The sequence below is a fragment of the Acanthisitta chloris genome, unplaced genomic scaffold, assembly GCF_000695815.1.
Source record: "Acanthisitta chloris isolate BGI_N310 unplaced genomic scaffold, ASM69581v1 scaffold17542, whole genome shotgun sequence".
Classification (NCBI taxonomy): domain Eukaryota; kingdom Metazoa; phylum Chordata; class Aves; order Passeriformes; family Acanthisittidae; genus Acanthisitta; species Acanthisitta chloris.
Genome location: NW_008662365.1, coordinates 10,127 through 33,306, shown reverse-complemented (window position 1 = coordinate 33,306; position 23,180 = coordinate 10,127). Strand labels below are relative to the sequence as shown.

At 38.7% G+C, this 23,180-nt stretch overlaps 1 protein-coding gene across 1 annotated transcript; it reads left to right on the top strand.

Moving 5' to 3' along the window:
* The first annotated feature begins 1,298 nt into the window (after positions 1-1,298).
* PPIG (peptidylprolyl isomerase G (cyclophilin G)) lies at positions 1,299-16,209 on the top strand. The gene is made up of 12 exons (XM_009070577.1): positions 1,299-1,381; positions 1,492-1,566; positions 3,658-3,765; positions 4,249-4,293; positions 5,985-6,072; positions 7,153-7,182; positions 7,273-7,412; positions 11,690-11,894; positions 12,962-13,129; positions 13,630-13,714; positions 14,501-14,637; positions 14,931-16,209. Exons 1-12 carry the CDS (start codon positions 1,321-1,323, stop codon positions 16,048-16,050), a joined length of 2,262 nt encoding a protein of 753 aa, XP_009068825.1. The 5' UTR covers positions 1,299-1,320; the 3' UTR covers positions 16,051-16,209.
* The last annotated feature ends 6,971 nt before the right edge of the window (positions 16,210-23,180 follow it).

Here is a 23,180-nt window from a genome sequence, read left to right as displayed (position 1 = left end):
ATTCAGGGAGAGGACCAAGCAGACTGAGAGAAGCCTGCTGCTTTTGACTAGTGCCTAGCTTGTGTGAATGAATGTTTGTTACACACCAAGAGGTTATCTAGTGAGATTCTGCATTTTTGTGAGGTCTTCTCATGCTAAAAATCACATAGTAGTTAACTACCGAGTGGTGTTTAATTTAAACCAGTCCTGCATTGTTCTTGTGATTTTTTTGCTGTGTAATCTTGGCAAAATGTGTCGCTGAGCACGAGTAGAGAGGCTATAGACTTAACATGATTACACTGCTGGCTTTTGATTTCTTACAGCCTCTTGTGACAATTCTTCACTGCTGTTCTGTGGTGCAGCTATGAGTGAAGCTTTAGGAGAGATGTGTGCAGTATGTCAGCTAGATTTGAGTCTTGTTTTCTGGCAATAAAAAATAATTAGAACTGAGAATGTATTAATTATATTCCAAATTCTGGAAAAGGTACTTCAGTCTTACAGATCCTTTTGCTGTCATTGTTTTTCCAGTCTGAAGTAACTCAGAGAGGATGGGGATTTAGAAAAGGAAAAGAATGTGATTCTATGTAATGTTGGAAAGATGGAGATGCAAATGGAATTAAGACATAGCTTGTTACACAAAATATAAAGGGATTTATATATGCAAATATAAGGGAAAAGTTGCATTAAAAGTCTTGATAAAGAATCATAGGATCATTTAGGTTGGAAAAGACCCTTGAGACCATTGAGTCAAACTGTAAACTTAACAGTACCAAGTCTAGTACTAAACCATGTCCTTAAGCACCACATCTACACATCATCTGAATATCACCACTCATGGTGTCTCAGGAGAGATGAACAATGACATAAAAGGGAAAGAAACAGTGAAAAGCCAAAATAATTTCACTTTAGCAGCAATTGTGGAAAGCTACACCTTTGTATTTTTTCATCTAGAATGATTTGGGCCCTGATCGAAGCAATACGAACTGCAGTGACAGAAATCCAGAAAATACATTCCTAAAAAATTAAGTCTTACCCAAACCTTACGGTATCTTTTCCTTTGGTATTTCCCCATCTGAAGTATGGCACTCGAGTTTAATGTTATTGCAGCAAACGTGAATCAAATTTCTCATTTTATTCTACAGAAGATGAAAATTGCTTAAAATATTTTGCATTTTCTGAGCTTTAAAAATGTGTTTGTTTGCTCTCTTTTTTCTCTTTGCTTTTGTGCAGTTTTTGTTGTCTTTGTAAAGTCTTCTACAGTGACTTACACATAATTTCACTACGCAGAAGGAAAAACTAAATTTTATTTTTATTACTTGCAGTACTTAAATTTCTGAAGCCATGGGAGTAAAGGTCCAGAGACCTCGTTGCTTTTTTGACATAGCCATCAACAATGTACCTGGTAAGAAAATTAAAACATCCATTCAGGAACATGATGTTCATTTAAGTTTTATATAAGAATAATACAAATACCATTTAACTGCGTAATAAATATGGTGCTTTTGTTTTCAGCTGGAAGAGTGGTCTTTGAATTGTTTTCAGATGTGTGTCCAAAGACATGTGAGAATTTTCGCTGCCTCTGCACAGGTTTGTAGATCTTAAAATGTAATTTATAAATTTTAATGCAAGACCATGTTAACTAGTTTGATGTCTCTGTCATTCTTCCTGACACTTTCTTACATATAAAAATAAGGAAGTTAAACATTGTTTCTTGCTATCCCTCTGATTTCTCATGCACATATGATGTAGAGTCAAAGCAGTTGTAGCTTAATAATGCTGCCGGGAGTATCTACTAACCAACTTTAAATACAAGCACAGTAAGCTGATTTTGTTACTAGTGTAGATGTTGCTGTTCACCTTATATAACATCATCCAGTCTTGAAAGGCAGCCAGTAAGAGATCAACCACGCAGACTTACTCTTCAGTTTTACCATACTTTGAGATATTTGAAAGGTATTGCTGGTGTTCATTAGTTGTTTTCCCCTTTTATTTTAATTTCTTGATGGAGACTAATTTCCACTCCTATTGAAATTCAGTTCATTTACTGAAGAAAATCCTCAGAACATTCACTCCTGGAAGCAGTTCCGAACAGAATTGTTGTCTTGTGGACTGCATACGTTTCTTGCAAATGCTGACAGTATAGCAAAACTTAAATTTATTATCACAAGAACAATTCTGTGAATGCATAAATAGCATACACACTTCATGTCTTCAGCTTGTTCTGCTTCCTTTCCTTTCAGCTCTGTTGTTTTTCAGGTCAGTGTTAATACTGAATCACTCAGCAGTACTAATGTGATCTGAGTCAGGTGTGGATGGATAACTACATTCATGTCAAGTTAGCTAGAACATGTAGTGCACCGTTCATGATGTCTGCAGGAATGTAGGTATTATCTACTCTGACATTAGGTTTACTGGAACAAAATCAGATTATCACAATTCGTTAATAAATTTGAACTTTGATTGGTTTTAATGGCTGTGACTGTTACCATGTGACCATGGCATTTTTGATCTGCTGTCAACTGCCCAAAAGTCAGATTATTGCATAATCCTGCATTCTTCCAACATATTTCAGGTCAGGAACAAGTATGACTGAGTTCATACTTAATTGCTGACATTCAGTATCAAATTCAGGATCTGAACTACTTTGCTGATTTAATGCATTTAAGAATAGTGAGAAAGAGATATGTGTATGATATTGATCATCACCAAATTCAAGTCTTTTATTTCTTTTCCTTACTCATCTTTTTTTCTGGCAGTTTTGAAAAGTGTATACTGTCTTCTTAAATTGGATTGACAGCTCCATGTTCTCCTGGCATACCTAGATTAGGCATATGCCAAGTTAGTGGAACATACACAGCTTCACATTTATCAGAGTTCCTACTGAAAATGTTTTTTCTGGCTATTCAAATTCACATGCAGATACCAGTTTGTTAAAGCTAAGTTCAGAGGCAGCTGCCCTTGACCAGAGCTGCCAGTTTAATAGCTCAGAATAAGATTACAGGAAGATACGGTCAAATGGTTTGCCATCACTGAGAGGAAAAGATTTTCCCTGGGAAGAGAACTCCTGTTGATTAGCTTACCGTTATCGTGAGGCTGGCTCTACTGTTCTCGGGATCCACCGTGAGCCATTCAACTTGTTACCTCAGCAGAAACCTTATCTATTTGAGGGTAGCAGGGAAAGTAGATAGTGTTGTAGCTAAAGCAGAGAGTCTGCTGCTGCATCTTAAGCACCAGCACTGATGTAAGGGAGGAAGATGGCAGTTGTGATCAAGAGCAGGGGAGGGAACAAGAGTCCTCCTTCTCCTCCCTGCTGTTTTTTTTTACGAGCTGTTTTGGTACCTTGCCTTTGCTATGTTGTAACTGAAAATCTGAGTGTCTCTCATGTATTTCTGAGCAATGCCAGTTATCATAAAGCTAAACTGGATGTTTACTGTCAGTGAATCTCCATAGAAGAGACCAGAGTTGTATACTAATGTCAGTAAGGAGCGAAAGTAGTTTCTGTACTGCTTTCTTAAATGCCAGTTTAATACTGGTGTTACAGGTAAGTATCTGCTTCAAGCCAATTTTTCAGAGCTTAATAGATGATTTTGATTAAGTGCCTACATAGCACTTTTTATAATTGAAATTCTACAGATACAGAAAATAATTTTGGGGTTTGTTCATTCTTTTCTCCCTCAGGTGAAAAGGGTACAGGAAAATCCACCCAAAAGCCATTGCATTACAAAAGTTGTCTGTTTCACAGGGTTGTGAAAGATTTTATGATCCAAGGAGGTGACTTCAGTGAAGGTATGACTTGAATATTTGAAGCAAACTTTAATGCTTATGTAATAAACTATTGCAAGAGTTTTGTGTAGCATCATTTACTCTATGATATCACTGCTTTTTTTCCCTTTCTTCTGCATAAGCATTTATATGAAAACTTGTATTATAAACTCGCAATACAAGCAGATGCACACACACGCACTCTTTTGCTCTGTTATTTCAGTATTCAGACTACTAAGTACTTCCTACTCAAAGGTTTAAAGGTTATCTGCTTCTGGGAGATAAAAAAGGGAAGATATAGCAGAATACATGGGAGAATGCTTTCTTGTTTTCCAACTTTGCTTGTTGACTACAAAGATGCGTCTTGATCGTGTTTGTGTATCTTGAAGAATAATGTCAATGATGGATACAGTTGGATCAGTATTTCATATTATGAAGCACCTTCCTCATAATGTCATTCTTCTAGCCAGTACTTTATGTTTTAACTGTCACTTTTCCTGTTCCAAGGAAATGGCAGGGGAGGAGAATCCATTTATGGTGGCTTCTTTGAAGGTAAGTTTTGCCAGTCTGCTCTGTTTCTGTGTTATGATAAACAGTCCCCTTTACATGCTGCAATCTGTTCTGTAAACATCAACTCCATTGGTTTTGTTAAGATTTTGTCTGGTCTTGGAGGCCTTTGACTGTGCAGTTGGGGTTATTTTATTTTGCTTTTAAGATATGAGCCTTTTTTATGAATGGGAAATTAAAATTGAACTCCTTTGCATTTGTCCCTTTTGCCAGATTTACATTTTTATTGCTGTTTTTAAACATTTTGCTTTTGGCTTGAACAGCTAACTAACAGTTGGGTATTGTCTTCAAGTGAAAGGAGAAAGGTGTGGTGTAGTTGGGTTTCCTTGCAAGTCTTGAAAAGAATTCATAAAGCCCTGCTTTCCTGAGCCTGAGATGAATTAATGATAGAGCCATCAGTTTTCTCACAGTTCTGGTTCTTTTCTCAGTCAGTGTTGCAGAACAAATTGCAGCTGCTGTGTTTCTCAGCTGTGTTTGTCCAGAACATACTGGAGTGTCACTGTGAGCAGTTTGTCTTATACCTGAGCCCACGTGATGTGTAGCTGCCACCAGCAGGCGAGGTCGTGCTGCTCCCTCTTCCCACACACTCTTCTCTTAACGTGGGTGCTTGTCCAAGCTTCCAGCACACAAGTTGTAGTAGGGCCAGGCTGCAATTTCATCAGACCCTGAGAGGAATCAAGAGTTTGCAGTTTGTGACCAGTGACAGTGTGATGTGAAAATACAGCATTACAGATATCATACTTGTTTGTTTGTTAGTGCCTTCTCCTGCCATCTGTATCTAAACAGTATTGAACAAATGTCCTCTGTCTGAAGAGTCTGGATCCCCCAACAGCCTTTTAGGGCCAGGCTGCAATTTCATCAGACCCTGAGAGGAATCAAGAGTTTGCAGTTTGTGACCAGTGACAGTGTGATGTGAAAATACAGCATTACAGATATCATACTTGTTTGTTTGTTAGTGCCTTCTCCTGCCATCTGTATCTAAACAGTATTGAACAAATGTCCTCTGTCTGAAGAGTCTGGATCCCCCAACAGCCTTTGTTTTGGGGATAGGATAATGTCTTGCATGTGTCTTACATGTAGGAACAGTGATTACATTTCACCGTTCATTGGGATTTAGTTTGAACTGTTACTTGCTCATAAGAAGTAGGATTCATTAAACTAATTTTTTGATGGCCAGTTTGATAAATCTGTGTCTGGCAGACAAAGTGTTTGGGATTGCTGTCAAACTGGATATCCATGTGTGTGCATTAAAAAATAATAAAACAACATAGCTGCCTGAAGATGAAGGGTTTCTTGATAGTTAATGCACAGCTGAAAACCATCCTGTGCTCCAAAGAGACAGTGATCAGTATGTGCAGAATAGAAAGAGCAACAACTTAAAATTACAAGGTCTCTGGGGTTTCTGCTGTTGTTGATAGGAGACAAATCTCCTGAGCAAGAATACTAAATTTTTTCCCCTTAGACTATAAACCATTGATTCATATTTCTTCTTGTTATGTAGAATGGACGGAATAGTATGTTTTTAAAATAGCTATTATTTTGAACCTATTTCTAATACAACTTCTTATTCAAGTGACTGACAAGTGGTTTATTTAATAAGGATTAATTTACTTAGACTATAGCATTTACCTAAGCACATGTGGTATATTTCAAGTAACTGAAAACACTTTCTTTAGATGAAAGTTTTGCTGTCAAGCACAACAAAGAATTTCTCCTTTCAATGGCCAACCGAGGGAAAGATACAAATGGTTCACAGTTCTTTATGTAAGTACTGTATTGTCCAGAAATGTGTGTGATTTACCATTTATAGTCTATAAAAGTAATCCTTTTAAATACTGAAGACTAGCTCCTGTGCAGAGCCAAAACTGATGGTTTCTCACAGTTGCATGGAAGTAGCCATTTTTCTAATGTGCTGTTGAGGGAGCCTGACTAATCTTATCACTTCTGTTTAGTGCTTCCTGTCTGTGCAGAAGGGCCCTGGTAGTTTTCAGCAGCTGTGTTCTAACTTGGGAACTTGGGCAATAAAGCAAACCTGTTAGTTCCTTCCTTGGTGGAACTCTTGTCACTTTCCCTAGTAAGTGTTGTCTGTAAGGAAGCAAAACAGCTCTAAGGGCTCTCAAAAGTAGAAGAGGTTTTTTTAGTCACAAAATAGCTTTCCAGGGCAGTCTCATTTGCAGTAAACTCTTCTTAAATATAATTTATCTACACAAAACATTCTCAGAATGAATCACCCTTACCCATCTTTCATCACCTTAGTTAACATGGTGAGTTGTGGATGTCACCTACCATTAGACCCTTATTTTGAGATTTCTGTGTGATCATGACTGCAATTATTCCATTTTTTTTCTCTGCCAGGACTGACATCTGTGTGCCTTAGTAATACTAGTATAGGGGAAGGCTGAGAGAAAGTCAGTTCTGTGTCAAATAGTCTGTACATACAGATATTTTTTCTTCCTTTGTTTTCTGATAATTTTCTAATGTAAAGAAGGTGATTTGCGTTTTTTCTGGTCTGAGACAGGATTTGTATATCTGTTCCTGGTAGTGTTTATATAATTTAATAAATGGAAACTTACTATATCCTATATGAGAATGCTGTCTAAAAACTCATGTGCAATTTTGTTGGGTTATTTTTTCAGCAAACTATGATAAAGCAATTACTTGAATAGGTACTTTATAAAACATTGAGTACTTTTAACTTAGAATGATATATTTTGGTTTTGTTGGATGTTATTAGTGCACTCAATGTTCACCTTCATATGTGTATATGACATGCTTTGAATGCTGACTGCTCTTCGCTAATACTCACTTTGTTTTTCTCTTTAAACTAAAATCTGTAAACAACAGAACAACTAAACCTACACCTCATTTAGATGGGTAAGTATCTCTTGTCTTCTTCCATTTGTTTGGGAACTGCCTTGGAAAAATGAAGTACTAAGAGTTCTTACTTTTGTTTAAATTCTTCAGACATCACGTTGTTTTTGGACAAGTCATCTCAGGTCAGGAAGTTGTGAGAGAAATAGAAAACCAGAAAACAGATGCATCTAGTAAACCATATGCTGAAGTACGCATTCTGAGTTGTGGAGAGTTAATTCCAAAATCCAAAGGTAAAGTTTATTTATATAGATACAAACTACAAGGTAATTCTGCTTTTTTTTCCCTGTTGGTTACTTCTAAAAATACTTAGAAACTTATTTGTGATGGATAATGGGACACTTGGTGAAAAAGTGAATTACATTGCAGGGCATCTTTTCTTCTGAAGAACTTAAAAGTTGATGCAAAAGACATTAAAGAACCATCACATATGCTTTCTTTAGAGCTTCTCCTGTCTTGGATTTGCTTATACTAGCTAAATTTTAGTACAAAGCTGGCAAGTAGAGTGCCATGGTAAGTAGTTTGGTGGCAGTCTGACTTTGTTTGACAGCTTCTGCTGATTTGGAAGATACTGAACTTGTTTCAGGTTTCTTTAAGGTAAATCTTCAAAACAGGCATTTAGAGTAGAAAAGCCTGGAATTGCTCTTCAGTTGATACACTTTTTAAGTTACTATAAACTGTATTCTTAAAGAGGAATATGGAAGAACATGACTTTATTTCTGGAAGGTCTGGGGGGAGACAAAGGCCCTGATGGGCACTAATGCAGAGCCAGCCTAATGAAGATGCTGCATGACAAACCGTGGTGTATCCTAGTGAGTGGAGAATGCTGCCAATGGGAGGGAAAGGCTGTCTGTAGGACCTGCAGTGAGAAATGCGCTGCTACTGTGAGCACTGATAACCTGGCTGGAACTGTTTGCTAAACGCAAACTGATGAGCTATGCTGACCTGAGGCAGTGGAAGTAGGAAGAACAGCTTGACAGCACATGAGCTGAAGAAAATTTGCCACGCTGCTGTACAAAGCTCTCAAGTGGAGGAGGAGAGGGCCTTGCACCTGTCAGTAGATGGAAGGGACCAGGGAATCCAGACAGGAGGACCAGTTTCTAGGATGCAAACAGTGTCATGAGGATCATCAGCAGAGTAATCTGACAGTGGAACTGTTTGTAGAACAGTACAGGGAAGCAAAAGGGAACTGATTCTGTGAATTAGAAGGCAATTACCAGGGGAGTCTGCTTCTAAGAATTTGCTGTTAAGACAAAAGAATAAGGAGGTTGCCTGTGAGGGAACTGTATGGTGAATTTCTGTGGGAGGGCAACATTATGATAGCAAGTGAGTCTTAAACTAAAGTGTTTATTGTATGAGCTTCTCTGATAGGTAACACAGAGCAAGGAATTAGGTCTTTCTCGAATGAAAATAGAACTGATACTTGGTTTTAGCAGGGAAGCCAAGGTGGCACTAGCAGAAGGAATCACAGTAGGAGTTAGGTGCTGGGTATGAATATTTTTCTCCCACATTGAAGTTGAGGAAAGGTGATCAGATTTCTGAGTACTGTGATGAAATGCATTATGAATGATGCAAATCTATTTCTGTGTGTAGAAGAATTGGATTTACTTGGGGATGAGTAGATGATGACTTGAGCTACCTTACTGGATGCTATGAATTGAATGATGTCACAGTTTTGCAGGGGCCTAGATCAGAAGCTTTTTCCTGGAATTTTGAAGGATGATAACCTAAAAAAAGTGAAATATTTATCAAATTTTCCTTTTTTTCCCCCTGAATTCCTTACAATTGGAGGAATTAGTGAAAATGAATGAGAGAAGATATATTATAGAAGTATAATCTCTCTGACCAAGTGCTATTTTTAAAAGATCTTACAGTTCCAGGGAAAATCCTGAAATCTGGGCAGGAAAAAAAAAGACAGAAAGCTACGTATTAACCCAGTATTTAGGAGGGTCATCATGGACTAGCTAAGCTAATACAGTTCACAGGAAAAACTGTGGAACAAAAACATATTAATTTTCTTAAGGGCAGGTGGGAGTTTGATACTAGTTGACAAAGAAGGAGACCTTAGCGACAAGCCTGGCTGCACTGCTTGAGGTCATGACTTTGGGTCATCAAAGGTGTATCTGGGATGTTTTCAAGAACGTAAGATACTGACATTCTGATTCAAAGCAAACAATTAAATGGCTCTGCACATTGGGCAGTTCTTAACATGAGCCTCTAATGAAGATTTCTCCTGAAAAGTGGATTTCTAGAGGGTTCTGCACAGAGCAGTGCAAGGCATGATTCATAATCTTCTCTGATGTTACAGATGTCCCTGTAGAGTCATTGCTCATAAAAGTGTGCTCCCTGCAATTAAGGCAGATGATAGCTGCCTTCATAATTCATCAAGGAACAATATTGTAATTAGGTAATTCTATCAGTACAGTTACTTTTTTTAAAAGACAGTATCAATACAAATTATCAAGCACTGATACAGAGTACAACATTACACATTCAGGAAGCATGAGAGATATCTATGGAATAAGCAGTCTTAGTGGCGATTCTGGTCTTCTGATTTGTGTATCCTCCCGTTCTCTTTACTTACCCATTACAACCCTAGAGCACTGATTTCTTCTGCAAGCCTGTTTCACATCATTGTTAACCCCATTTCCACCAGCTGGTTGCTGTGAACTGTGGTTTCAGACTTCTCTGTTTCAGTTTTGGTTTTTTCCTAGTTAACTGGCTGCTGGGTATAAACAGTATGTAAACTTCACTGTTCAAATCAAAGCTGGAGGTGGCTTTTGGTTTTCTTCTTCTTTCCCCCTTCCTCTGCTGTTGCAGTGGTGTGGTGGGTTGCTTGTCTACACAAATATCTATTCCAGAGGCATTTGGGGTACAGGACTCCACACAGTGACAGTGTCATCTGATAGACAAGAATCAAGTATGGTAGTGTTCCCTGATGCATGTCTCGACTTGATTAATATGTATAATTTTCATTGCAAGACACAGTGGGTCCTTAATCAAGGAGTGAAAGACATAACAGGAACCCATGGCAAATAATGGAAGGAAACTAGAGAAAAAGACCTGATACTCTGAACAGCAAGGTGATTTAACACGGGAGAAAAATACCAGAGAAAATACCTTCCTAGATGTCCTGAAGTAAAGGCACCCTCTTTGTGGAGACTGCTGTGGTCCAACCCAGGTTATTTGATTTGGTATAAGGTGACTCTTTGGTTGTCACTGCTGTGAATTACAAGATGACATAATTTGTTCTGAATTTTGCGTCTGAGCCCAAGTGTTTTCTGGCCAGAAAATTTCATTATTTCAAGTCCTGTGACTAATGTAAGACTTGCTACAATCCTGAAGAGGTTGAGATGCAGAGAGTACTTGACCATGCAGTGTGACCATTTAGTTCATGAAGTCAGGGTGTTGAGCTAAAGTTTGAGAAAGGCAAACAGTTACCTTGATGGGGACCTACAAGAGAAGTAAGAAATATAATGAGACCTACCTTGTAGAAGCATTTGGCAAGAAACTCCAAGAACATCTGATGAGAAGCAGCAGATTTCAGTCAGCAGGCTGTCCTAAAGTGGGAAGACGACTTGCTGGTTTATACTGGACCCAGGAATGACTGGAAGACTAATAGAATCTGTGAAGTACAGGGGTGTTTTTTCTGTTGGTTGTCAGCCTTTTGTTAGTCAATCTCAGATGAGGCTTGTGAATAAAGCCCCATGCTAAGTCATAGGGGTATGACTTGGTTCTGTGGTTCTAATCTGAAAAATGAAAGATTTAGTGCAATGGGATTAAAATTCATCCACTGCACCAGTGTGGGGATTCGGTAACGGCAGAAGGTGAAAAAAGAGTATCCATAAAGATTGTTTCTGTTGAGATCTGCACCACATGTCTGATCCAGTTGCCTGAATGAAGCCCCAGCTAACTTGCTGTCAAGCAGATGTTTTATCTCAGCCAGTTCTTTGGGAAGTGAGTGTTCTGCATCGCTGTGAAGAGGAAATCTCTGACCACTGTGTGTATTGCTGCATTCTGAATGGGAGACCTGGCAGAATTGGATACTGAGCTAATCCAGTGACTCGTTGGTTTAGTCTGTGCTGCTTATTTTCTGTTTTGAAATTTCTTGTGTTACTGAATTCAATAGATTTTTATATGCGGCCAAATTTTTTATAAACACTTCATAAGTAAATTTCAATAATTCTTCATATGTATCTTACATTGTATAAAACATCACTGAAAACTTAAGGTTCTACAAGTTCTTGACAGTATAAATTTTATACTTAAAGTTTCATAAGTACAAAATATTGGAAATTTTGTAGGTATTTCTAGACATTTTAGAGGTCTCTAGACATACTTTGGAGAAACAGTGTGTTTTCCAACATTTCAATTTGTTCATAAGTGTTTTGATGAAGTAGTCTCCTGACACAATTATAAGAAGCTGAAACAGATACTTGATAGATAAGTTGATAAGATTTATTTAGGCGTGTTTGATATTAAAATAAGGCTTTGCTATTCTGATTTAAAGCCAAGAAAGAAGAAAAAAAGAGACACAAGTCGTCTTCCTCATCCAGCGATTCTGAAAGTTCAAGTGATTCAGAATCATCTTCTGATTCATCATCGGATTCCGAAAGTGCTTCAGAAGAGAAATCTAAAAAGCGAAAAAAGAAACACAAAAAAAATTCCAAGAAGCATAAGAAAGAAAAGAAAAAGAGAAAGAAAAGCAAGAAAAGGTCAGTTCTGATATTTTTTGGGGGTGTTTTTTGTTACGTGTACACTGTACAGTACCATTTTCTTCTGTAACTGCAGAATAGTATTCTGTAAACTAGCAAAGTAGGGGTTGAAGTTCGGGAGACAGCTGGTTGCCATACCCAAGCATAAATGTTCTGATATGATGGCAAAGGGCAGAGTGCATGTGCATATCTGGTGCAGCTTATAGAGGAGTGAAGGGATGCACTAAGACTTAACTTGGCTTGAAATGTTGCAGGAGTGCTTGGTTTGAAATGGGCAGTGATAGCTTGTTTCCTTAAGTTCACCTCTGTACAATTCAGTCTGAATTATACACAGTGGGACTTGAGAGAATGTAGTATGCAGGAAGAAAAGCAAAATTAAACATAAAATTAGTCTCATACGAAACGAACATGCATAACATTTTTTCTGTCTGATAGGCCAAAACTCTTGCAGTTTCATTGGAAGATAATAAGACTTAGAAAGCACTCTTGCTTCTGGGAATGCTACTTTGACCTTTAACAAAACTATTTGATTCAATGTGGCATACAAGTTGTGTTGTGATACAAATGTGCAAGTCACATTTTTCTAAGCTAGCAGTAAGGTGTATGAAATGCTCAGTTAGGGCAGTGCTGGCTGAACATTCTTTCTGGGGCCCTGAGCCCGTTTCACACAAGTTTGTTTATACCAACTGCTTGGGATAATTCAAAGTATAATAGTCTGTAGACAGTTACATATACTACTGTAGAATCTGAATTTTACACTCCTAATACTCTTTCTAAAAGAAAATAAATGAACAAAACCCTGTATCTAAATAGAGAGTAAATGTATGTTCAGTGTTGCACCATTGGGATTCGTAGATAAAAAATGTTAGAAATCTACCATCGTTGTATATTTTGGAGCACAGATATCATAGTGGAAAAAAAGTTGTTTTTTAAATAGCTCTATTTCCTGAGATTCTCATGGTCTCAGTGTGTATTAAATGAAGAGCATTTCTGAAATATTTAAATAGGTTGAAAGGTCTTCCTTCATTCAAATAACTCAAATGCATATTTTTTGTACAAAAATAAAGCTCATCCAGTGAAAGTGAAGATGAGAACACTGAAGCACAGCCATTATCTACTGTCCGTCCTGAAGAAATTCCTCCTATACCTGAAAACCGGTTCCTGATGAGGAAAAGTCCTCCAAAGGTAGATGAGAAAGAGAAAGAGAGGAAAAGCAGAGAGAAGGAAAGAGAAAGGTAATGCATCTGTTTTAAGTCAGACTGTGCACTGTCAGTGATATGGACACATTGCTGGTTTAGGACTCTAATGTTGAATCTTTTCTATAGTAAGCAGTTCCATGAGCACTGCTGGCTGAAAGATGGATTTATTGACAACTATTATCTTTGCCTAGAACAAAGGCTTAGTGTTTGAAAATGGTTTTATTGAATAAAAAAATGAAAAATTATCCAGGAAAGGGAAAATAAAATGCATTGCAATTTCATTTAGAATTTATTGGAACTGTCCAATCTGAATCTATAATTTATTCTTCCTTTGAAAATGGAAAGAAGTGGAAATCTTCTGAAATATTTTATGGTCACAAAATCTGTATTTTTACTGTGTGGTTGTTACTATCTGCAGTAAAATAAAAAGTGTGTTTTCATTTAGTTTAATTTCTGAAGGAGTTTGAAAATCGATTTTATTTTTCCTTCTTTTTTTAATGCTATAAATTATATCACTCCTTTTTAATTATTTTTAGTAATCTGTCGAATTCACAGTCAGCATACCAGAGGAGGCTGTTAGTGACCAGATCTGGAAGGAAAATAAAAGGAAGAGGACCAAGGGTAAATTTTTTTAAGTCTATTCTCCAAATTAACAAGGTGGTGGCACAGTCTCGCTGATGCTGCTCCTGTTTGCATTGGGGTAGTTGATTCTTTAAAAAAAAGTACCTCATAACTGATCTGGGGACTGAGGCTTAAAGGAAGATGGGAAGGAAAATTAATTACCTGTTTGCATACTGAGTCTGTTTGAAGGAGGAGATGAGAAAAAAAGCTAGAGATGCTTTACCTGTGTTACTCTGGTGTTCTTTGAATTAGTGAATGGAATCAGCTCAGTCGGGTTCTAGTAAACACAGAAGCAGAACATCAGTGCCAGGAACGTGGGGAAGACTTCTCCCCTTTCTGGCAGGGGGAGCTGTCAGATTGGTTTTCTGACCTTGTGATCCATGTGCTATGTCTGCTTGCAGCATTAGTGACAGAAGTCTCTACCCCTCAAATTCTTAGCAAAATCTGCAAAAGGTTTGAAATACTGGTTTTGTGTTGCTTGTCAAAGGGAAGTAGAATTTTCAGTGCTAGAAAAGTGTTGCATTTGTGCTAATTAAAAGTAACAAAGCCTCTCGTCAGGCTGCGAAAGTCCTGAGGTAGAAGTTACCTTAAAAATAGTTACTTGATCAGACGTATTTTATTCCTGTATGAGCTGATTGTCACACAGATTTGTCAGCAAGTTAGTAACTGGTCAGTGTAAACTTGGTACATACATGTGAAGTGTCTGTTAGGGATAAAAATCTTGCTTAGGTGTATCACAAGATGTGAAATTCAGCTTACACACAGTTTTCTGTCTTTGCCCTCAAGCGTTACCGGACACCTTCCAGATCCAGGTCGAGAGATCGATTCCGACGCAGTGAAACTCCTCCACATTGGAGGCAAGAAATGCAAAGAGCTCAAAGAATGAGAGTGTCCAGTGGAGAAAGATGGATAAAAGGAGACAAGTAAGATTATTTCTTTCTGGAATATATGCATTGAATTGGTTTTTTTTTGTATTTAAAAGTAATTCCTGTCATCTTGGACTTTGAGTGACACTTGCTTTCAGAAAATCAGGGCGCTGACTTGGTTATCCCATTACTGAACTGTGATTTTACCCATGCTACTGCAAATGCATAGTTACTAATATAGATGGCCTGATGTGATTCCAGTTTCAGTTGTGCTGTCTCACTTCTGACTTAATATTTCCGAGTGCAGGGGATTTAAAACGTTTGAAAAATTGTATCTTTCTTTCTCCAAGGAGTGAAATAAATGAAACCAAGAAAGATAATCAAAAGAGCCCAGGAAGAGGAAAAGAGAGAAAAATATCAGACCACAGACAAGCTTCTGAAAGTCCAAGCCGAAGAGGGGAAAAAGAGAAGAAAAAAGATCACAAATCCAGCAGTAAAGACAGGGAGACAAGAAGGAATTCAGAAAAAGATGACAAGCATAACAAAAGCAAAGCCAAGAGGAGAGCTAAATCTAAAAGCCATAGTAAAAGCCGAGAGAAATCAAAAAGTAAAGAAAGAGACTCCAAGCACAGTAGACATGATGAAAAGAGAGCAAGATCAAGAAGCAAAGAGAGAGACCATGAGAAAGGCAGAGAAAAAGAAAAGCGCTATGATTCTAGAGGGAGAGATAAAGAGAGAAGTAGGAGCAAGGAGAGAAGTAAAAGGGCAGGCTCAAGAAGTACTGAACAAGAGCACAGGAAGAGCAAAGAGAGGGAGAAACGTAAGTCAAGAAGCAGAGAGCGTGAGCATGCTAGAGGGAAACATAGCTCCAGCAGCAGAACAAGGGATCGAAGCAAAAGCCGAGATAGGAGTAGGAGAGGAAGATCAAGAAGCAGGGACAGGGATCGCAGTAGAAGTAAAGACTATTCAAGGAATAGAGACAGAGAAACAAGAAGGAGAGGAAGATCAAGAAGCAGAGAAAGGAGAGGTACACCAGATAAATACAGAGGAAGAGAAAATAGGAGGAGGAGAGACTCAAGGAGTTCAGAGAGAGATGAAAGTCAAAGCAGAAACAGAGAGAGGTATTCAAACAGGGAAAGCAGGAGCTCGTATAAGAGGAATGATAGTGAAAGCCAAAGGAAGAGGCGTTCAAAGAGCCGTGATAGTAGTAGTCCTGAATCTAGCAAAGGTAAGAAGTCTAGTAGAGATCAAGATAGAAGTCCAGACTCAAAAAAGAGACCAAGTAGCAAAGAGAGAGAATCAAAAAAGTCATACTCACGCAGCAGTAAAGAAAAGGAAAAGACTAGATCCTCAGCAGAAAAAGAAGTAAACCAAAAATCAAAGAGTCAGGAGAGAGATCACGCCCCTAGTAAGGATAAAAAGTCTGATCATGACACAAGTCCTGGAACAGACGACGACAGGCATGGATGAGTTTGTGGACTTAATGTTTCCGTTGTCTCAAAGTTTTAGAGACGTTTTGGGGAACGCTTTTTTTAAAGATGTGGACTTCAGTTTGGTCTTTTGATAATCTAAAACCTGGATCATTTGTACTGCTAAAGTTTTAATAAACTTGAGATGAAAAACAAATCATATGTGTAATACGGTGTGCTGTGTTTTAAATATTTCATTGGATTATGTATCCTTCTTGTGTGTTGTCAGCTAAAAGGTACCTTCTATGCCACATTTATTTTTCACCTGATGAACATAGTTCAGTGCAGACAACAGCTGCCTGCAAAGAGGTTGTTCCATGTGTGAAGAAGAAAGCTGCAGATACAGTACATGTCATCTTAAAGCTAGGAGAATATTGCAAGATGTCCATTACTCCAGTGTTGCTACATCTCTATTTCAATAGGTATAAATCCTAAGGAAATTTGTTTTATAAAGGTAAATTATGTTAGTTTTATTGTAATCACAAAGTGAATTAATTAATTTAAGTAAATCTTTTGTACTTCTGTCACTGCCAGCAGTAGAAGTCATTCATGTATGGCAGATATCTGTGTTTGGGAGTTATTTCCTTGTCCTGAAAAAATTTTTAAGACGTCATCAGTGTAACTCTTTTCCCCTGTAACCTTTTAATGTTCCATGCTTTCATGATTGTCTACTGCAGAAAATCCAGCTTGGATGCTTCAGACTACACTGCCTCAGTTGCTATTTAGTGGATGCACAGAGACAAAACAGATTACCAGAATTTACAGTGCGTGTCAGAATAACAAGGAAATGCTTTTGACACTTGATGCTTTTTAACAAGTCTATAAGAAAACTATTGCAGCTCTCCAGTACTGGGTTCTGGAGTAGTTGAAACAGAATTGCAAGTCATGTTTTAGGACAGGCTCTTTCATGTTTGGTTTTTTTTAAACTGAAATTTGCTTTCCTCCCTGTTTCCCCTCATTCTAACGACTGTACTGTGAATTCCTTCTCGTTCTCTGCTGTGTATGTCCCTCAAACCGATTCCCTCTTCTGCTTTCCTCTCCTGCCCCCAGGTCCCACCCCAGTTTCTGTCTCACCACTACACCTTCATGTGGCAGAGAAGGAAGTTGCTTGTGTTGCTGCAGGAGTGCCCACATGTGCCACTCCCAAAGAGCAGCTGGTGTGTGCTCGCTTACTGCAGTGGGCCCAGAGGAAAGGTAGATTGGTACAAACCCCAGCACTCCTTCCAGTCCTTTGAATTCACACCAAAGGCTGGCAAATCTTGAAGAGTCCTGAAGAGAAGTGACAAGCATTAGTGTTTTGCTGTGTCAAAGCAAAACAGTATTGGAGTAGCTGAAATTTTTGCCTAGTCTTTGACTGTATGACCTAAATTGTTTTTACTGTCTTTGTTATGAGTTTGTCAGCATTTTCACTATATAACCCACTTCAAGACCAGTGTGTGTTTACAGCAGATTAGCAGAACTGCTGAAACTTGGTTTGACATTGTGATCCAGACAGTTTTTACTCTAAAGGAAAATAGTTATGTCTTGAAAGCAAAAGAAAATACAGGACTGTGAACAATGTAGGCAACATTTTTAAAGAAAAAAAACTAGAAGTGTGTAAAGTTGCTTTTTAGCAGAATAGGTAGTGGAGCTGCTTTGGCTATCAAGTGCTGTTTCCCTGTGTTTTAGTATGACTTGCCTTGGAGTGGTCATTTTATGCAGAACCTGTAAAAATGTTTCCAAGTCCACATGTGGGTGGATGATACAGCTTACTTAAGACAACTTACAGGAGTGAACCAAAGACCTGTTCTGTCTGAACTTTGTAGGACTTTGGAGAAGTTGTAGTCCTACTTTGGGGTACTAGTAAGAAACAGGCAGGACGTTAGGCTTCAGAAAATTGTGTGGCAGCTTAGCCAAAGGCTCCCGTGGTGCATTTATACCATGCTATGCATGTCGTGTGCTTCAGAGTCTCATTTAAAAGCTGTTTGCAATGTTCTTTCATTATTTTTAATGGAGCTGACACACAAACGAGCTATTGCTGAAGAAGTATGTTTGCACTACTGAGAATATTCTTACCAATAGCACTGTATCTCATATAAGCATGCAGACAAACAAACCAATCCACAACTATATTGACTCTGCTGTAGAAAGGGGAAAATAAATGCAAGCAGTCAGCAATACAGCAATCCACAGGAATTGGTAAAAAAATTAGTCTTTAATCTCAAAATCTCAAAATGGAGTTTGTATCTAGTTGTAGTTTGCAGTTGTAACTAGTGATTTCAAAAGATGCACTTGTATGCCCTTTAATATGGAATTTTTTCTTTGTCACAGTTCAGAAAATTACTTGTACAAATTAAATGAATTCAAATTTTTTCATAGCAGAATAAAATACATCTGAGTTGCTGGCACAAAGCTCACTCTCTTGGTTTTAATATACTTTTTTTTTTTTTACAAAAAAAGCTGCTAACATTGAATTGTTCATGGTAGGATACACTTGATCTTCCGATGAGTGCATGCCTTGCCTGTATAGTATTTGGGGGTAAATTGGTTTAGTGCTGATCACTTTGTTAATGTGAAACACGATTAAACACTTGTATAAGGGAGGGTTTGCCAGATTGGTGCTTTTCTTTGTCAAATTGGAAATTGAGAATGTTCATTAAAAATTTGGTGGGACTGAATCCTAGTCCCAGGGACACTGAGATGACCCCAAGCACCAGTCAGTTCTTGTGAGGAGGCACTGACAACTGCTCTTGCATTCCTGGAGCTGTTTCCTCCCTCAGTGACAAAGCTTTCCTGTGCCAGCCTCACAGGAACTGCCTTGTGCTGTAGTTGTGGTGTAGCTCAGTGCCATCTTTGACATCTCTGTCACAGGTCATTGGCTTTTGGCTTAGAGAGCTGATCTGGGAGCACATTGGAAAGCAATGCTTATGTGTGCCAGAGGTAATGAAAACAACTTTCATGGTCTTGTGAATATGAAAAAAAAGGTACTTGTAGAGTACAGCTTTTTCTGGTGGCACCCCAGAACTGACCTTTCTCCAGAGAATTTGTGAACCCCAAGACACAAGGTAAAATGAGGGCAGGGATTACTGGGCTAACTAAGCTTACATTTAAGTGTATATACAGGCCTGAAAGAACTTCCAGAGGTTAGACATGCATTCTCTGTCGTATTGACAATAGGCACTAATGTTTTGCTGATACCATACAACCTACATATACATGAAACACTGAATTTAGTATTAGCAGTAGTTTTGCAAACTTTATCAGAGACTGTTACTCATGCTGGATGTTCTGGGTGCTGCCATCAACTCTGCAGCAAGAATTCTTACTGAGGGTGAGTAGATACAATGTAAGGCTGGGTAGACACTTACCTGTAAAAGATGTGTTGCTGTAGCCATAGTGTTGCAGTTGTTGCTTTGTTAGTTTTGGTTTGTTGTTTTTTAGAAAGAAAAAAAGGCTGTGGTTACATTTTAACCCTTTGTTCTATATGGTTGTCAAAATTTTAACCTGAAACTTTGCACTTTTTACTTGACATCCTAGACCAGGAGGCTTTTCTTGCAGTGTTGTCAGATGCCCTGAAGAATTTGCAATGATTCCTGATGTCTGATTTGTAATAGTGTCAGTCTGGAAAGTGGATTTTAGATGAATGTAAACACAAAAGAAGCAGTGCTTTAGCTGCTTTTTATGGAACTGTTGATTTATTGTTGATTTATTGAAGCAAATAAAGTATTTTTGGACACACCTCTAGGGGCATAGTAGACTCATTGTCTGATGGACAAAAATGTATATTCATGCTTTTAGGACTTTCCTTATAAGAGAAAACCTAAAGGTATCCACACTATGCATTGTTGAAGCAGCAGGCATAAGGGTGGGTTTTTTGGGGTTGTTTTCTTGTTTTGCTTTGGTTTTTCTTTTAGTTGTTGACGGTGGTCAACTTAGCCTGGAGGGTAATAGTGGCAAAATTCATGTTCATGCTTCTAGAGTCAATGTATAGAAATGTAAAGAGCTGTTACTTATACTTTTCCTCTTTTGCTGAAAAATAATAATTTTCCTAATGCAGTATTTAGCTAAATTCAAGAAAATGCTTATAAAAAAGCCTGTGACCTCTGCATTTTGAAAAATTTGAATCTAGTACAGTTCTGCAATTACCTGGCAGTTACCATTGCTAATATCTCTGTTATAAAAAGTAATCAGTGTGTGGCTTTAGCCATAGCTGCTAATGAAAAGAATGGTTGGAAGGATTGGAAAGAATTTAGGTGTGTTAATTTTTGCTCAGTGGAAAGGAGAACTAGCTGATACCTGTGCTCCTTCACTAGCTAAAAGAATTGTTAATTCTACTGGCAATACTGTGCATGTAGCATTTAGCAGAGTATTTTGTAATTAGTCCCAGTCTCTTGGACATTTTGTAATTTGTAGTTCCCAACAGGGAAGATGATCCAGTTGTCAGCTGGGAGAATGAGCTCTTGATATGAAATGTACAACTTGTGTATTAAAGTTCTCAGAAATAAATGCTCTTTTTTACATATTTGTTAGTGTATTCCATCTCTGCCACATGTGCAGTATTAGTGTCTGCTGAATTAAGGTAATAATCACTTCCAAGCTGTATGGTGCAACCTGTGTGTAAATGTGCTTGTGATTGTCCAATCTCCAGCCTTGGGAAGTGGCAGCACTGTTAGTATGGATTTACAGCTGATTTGATGGCAGGACACTATCTCTTCAGTTAAACCAAGATCTATATGTTTTTACTGAAGATGATTTTTATTCCATGCTAAATTGGATGACTGTTGTATTGTAGATGCAATTAAGAGTTTCTACTACAGAATGGCCAATGACAGTCCATTCACTGTCTGTATGTTGCAAGAGATAAAAATGCAGCCATGTGATGAAGCAGACTTAGTGTCTTAGCCCTGCTTGTTGCCAACTTTGATCTCGTACTTGCACAAATACAAGTCTGTGTGTGTGTGTGTAGCAGAATAGTTTTCACTAGTTACAGAGGAACTAGCTATTCAATGTGAATGTAAATGGAGTGGTAGAACATCTTACTGGCAGTTTAGAACTGAGTGAAAGTACAGCTATTAGTCAGTCACCTACAGCAGTATCCCAGCCTAGCAACCTGGCTGTGCTGGCAGAGGAGTGCTTAGGGGAGAGCAGGAAAGTGCTTTTCCCATTCTCTATAGTCAGGTTAGAAACTGGAGTGCTAGACACACACAGTCTTGCTGCAGACATCTCTTTCCCATAAAGGATTAAAGACTCAGTGCCACAGCTTCTCAGGATAGTATTTCTACCTTCCATTGCATTCTCCAGAGTATATAGAAAACTGTCACGAATAACAGGTACAGTCAACATGGATCTTGTTGTTCAGGCAAATGTTTTAAACAGCTTACTCGATTTTATTATTTGCTCAGTATGAATTTTTTAAGCCAAAATATAAGGTTTGAATTATGGCTGGAGGTCCAGCAATACTCAAGGAGTACAGTACAGATGAACCAGGTTTACCTTTGGTTGCTACCTCTTGACTTTCTAGAAGGTGAATCTACTACTTTGTTCCATAATAAAACTAGACTGGTTACAATACAGTTACAAGCTGTGGCACTTGCTTGAGCTGAAGCTGATTATAGGCAGGTTCTGGCAAATAGCATGTCTCGTAACTTGCTCCAGAGTTAGCTTCAACTGTTGGGCACTGATAGGCTTGGCAGGCACACAGAACTTGGAGACAGTGGCTAGCTGCTTCTTCCTTTGTAGATACTTTTGTACTGGTAAAGTGTATTTCTGAACAAAAAAGAAACACAGTGTATGTCCTGGTTCCCACGAGGACAGGGTTAAGTTTTGCAGCATCCAGGAGGGGCACAGCAGGACCCTGGGGTTATTCTGTATCACCTCACACCATGCAGAGGATGGAGGGTGCGAGGGGTACCCTTTGTTCTGGCTCCAGTTGGGCCAGTGCACAGTGTGTGTGTTGTGGCAGCGCCAGGTTCTGCGTGGTGAGTGATTCATGTGCCTTGTACACTGTTATTAATACAGTTGTTACTGTTCACTTTCTTACTTCATTGCTGTTTCTTAGTAAACTGTTCTTATCTCAGCACCCAACATGGGGCACAAAGGGTTGAGATAACAACGGATCTGACCAGAGCAAGTTGGAAACACATTTGCTATAAGCATTTGCTGCATTAGGTACAGAGCCACAGGTCACAATGTTGCTTTGTCTGCTCATGTGGTTGTGGTACCTCACCCTGTGTGTACTCCAGTATTTGAACTATGTGCTCCTCGAAATGATAGTTTTCAGGGATCAGGATTGCTTTGTTGCTCTTCTTCGTGTTATCAGCATTAGACATGATAACATCAAGAGGATCATTTGGTCTCTGTATTCAGTGTTGTCCTCCTGCTCTTACCTCGGGCACCACCTCTGGGGATTCATTGATAATCATACCCAGACTGTTGGAAGAACAGGAGAGGATGATTTTTCCCCAGCTTTTCACCCCCTTTTCCTCCTTCAGGCTTGTTACAACAGCTCTTGAGAATTTTGAAATTCCTTTGGGTGTTAAGGAAAGTGTGCACTTGGTGCTATATCTGCTAGATTTCTTCAGTGCAGTACACACTATGTTCAGAGTTACAAAAAAGATTTTTAGGAGGGTCATTCAGAGGTCTGCCCTAAGGGTGGATAGTCATGAGTGGCATGGAATATGGGAAAAAATGAGCTGGCTTTTGAAGAACTTTACTCCCATGGCTTGGGAATTCACCCCTGAACAACTACAGGCCCTGATAGTGTGTCAGAATATGTGAAAGGATAATGCTGTGTTCATTCCAGAGAGGCACAGCTTGTTGCTATGTACTGGGCCCTGGCTACTATTTTGTCAGACACTGCTCCATACTAGACAGCACCCTCAGGGGGAAGAGGAGGAAGGCAGACCAACAGGCACTAAGGTCATTCAAACTGCAACTGAACCAGAGGAGCAACCCATGCCAGTAGCAGTTGCCCCTAACAGAAGAAATCCAAGACAAAATCAGTTCACTTAGTGAGGGATGAAGAGAAAGTAGGGCCCTCAGGACAGGAGGAAGAGGGAGGACCCGAGATAATCACCTATCTCGATCCCTGGGTGAGCTGCGAGATATAAGAAAAGATGTAACTGCCAACTTGGGGAGCACATTGTGCCCAGG

Bases quoted from the DNA above. Each gene is read 5' to 3' on its own strand.
- PPIG (XM_009070577.1), top strand. From the start codon at position 1,321: ATGGGAGTAAAGGTCCAGAGACCTCGTTGCTTTTTTGACATAGCCATC. The intron at 6,073-7,152 runs GTAAGTACTGTA...TGTAAACAACAG, and splicing joins AATGGTTCACAGTTCTTTAT to AACAACTAAACCTACACCTC. The intron at 14,638-14,930 runs GTAAGATTATTT...TCTTTCTCCAAG, and splicing joins AGATGGATAAAAGGAGACAA to GAGTGAAATAAATGAAACCA.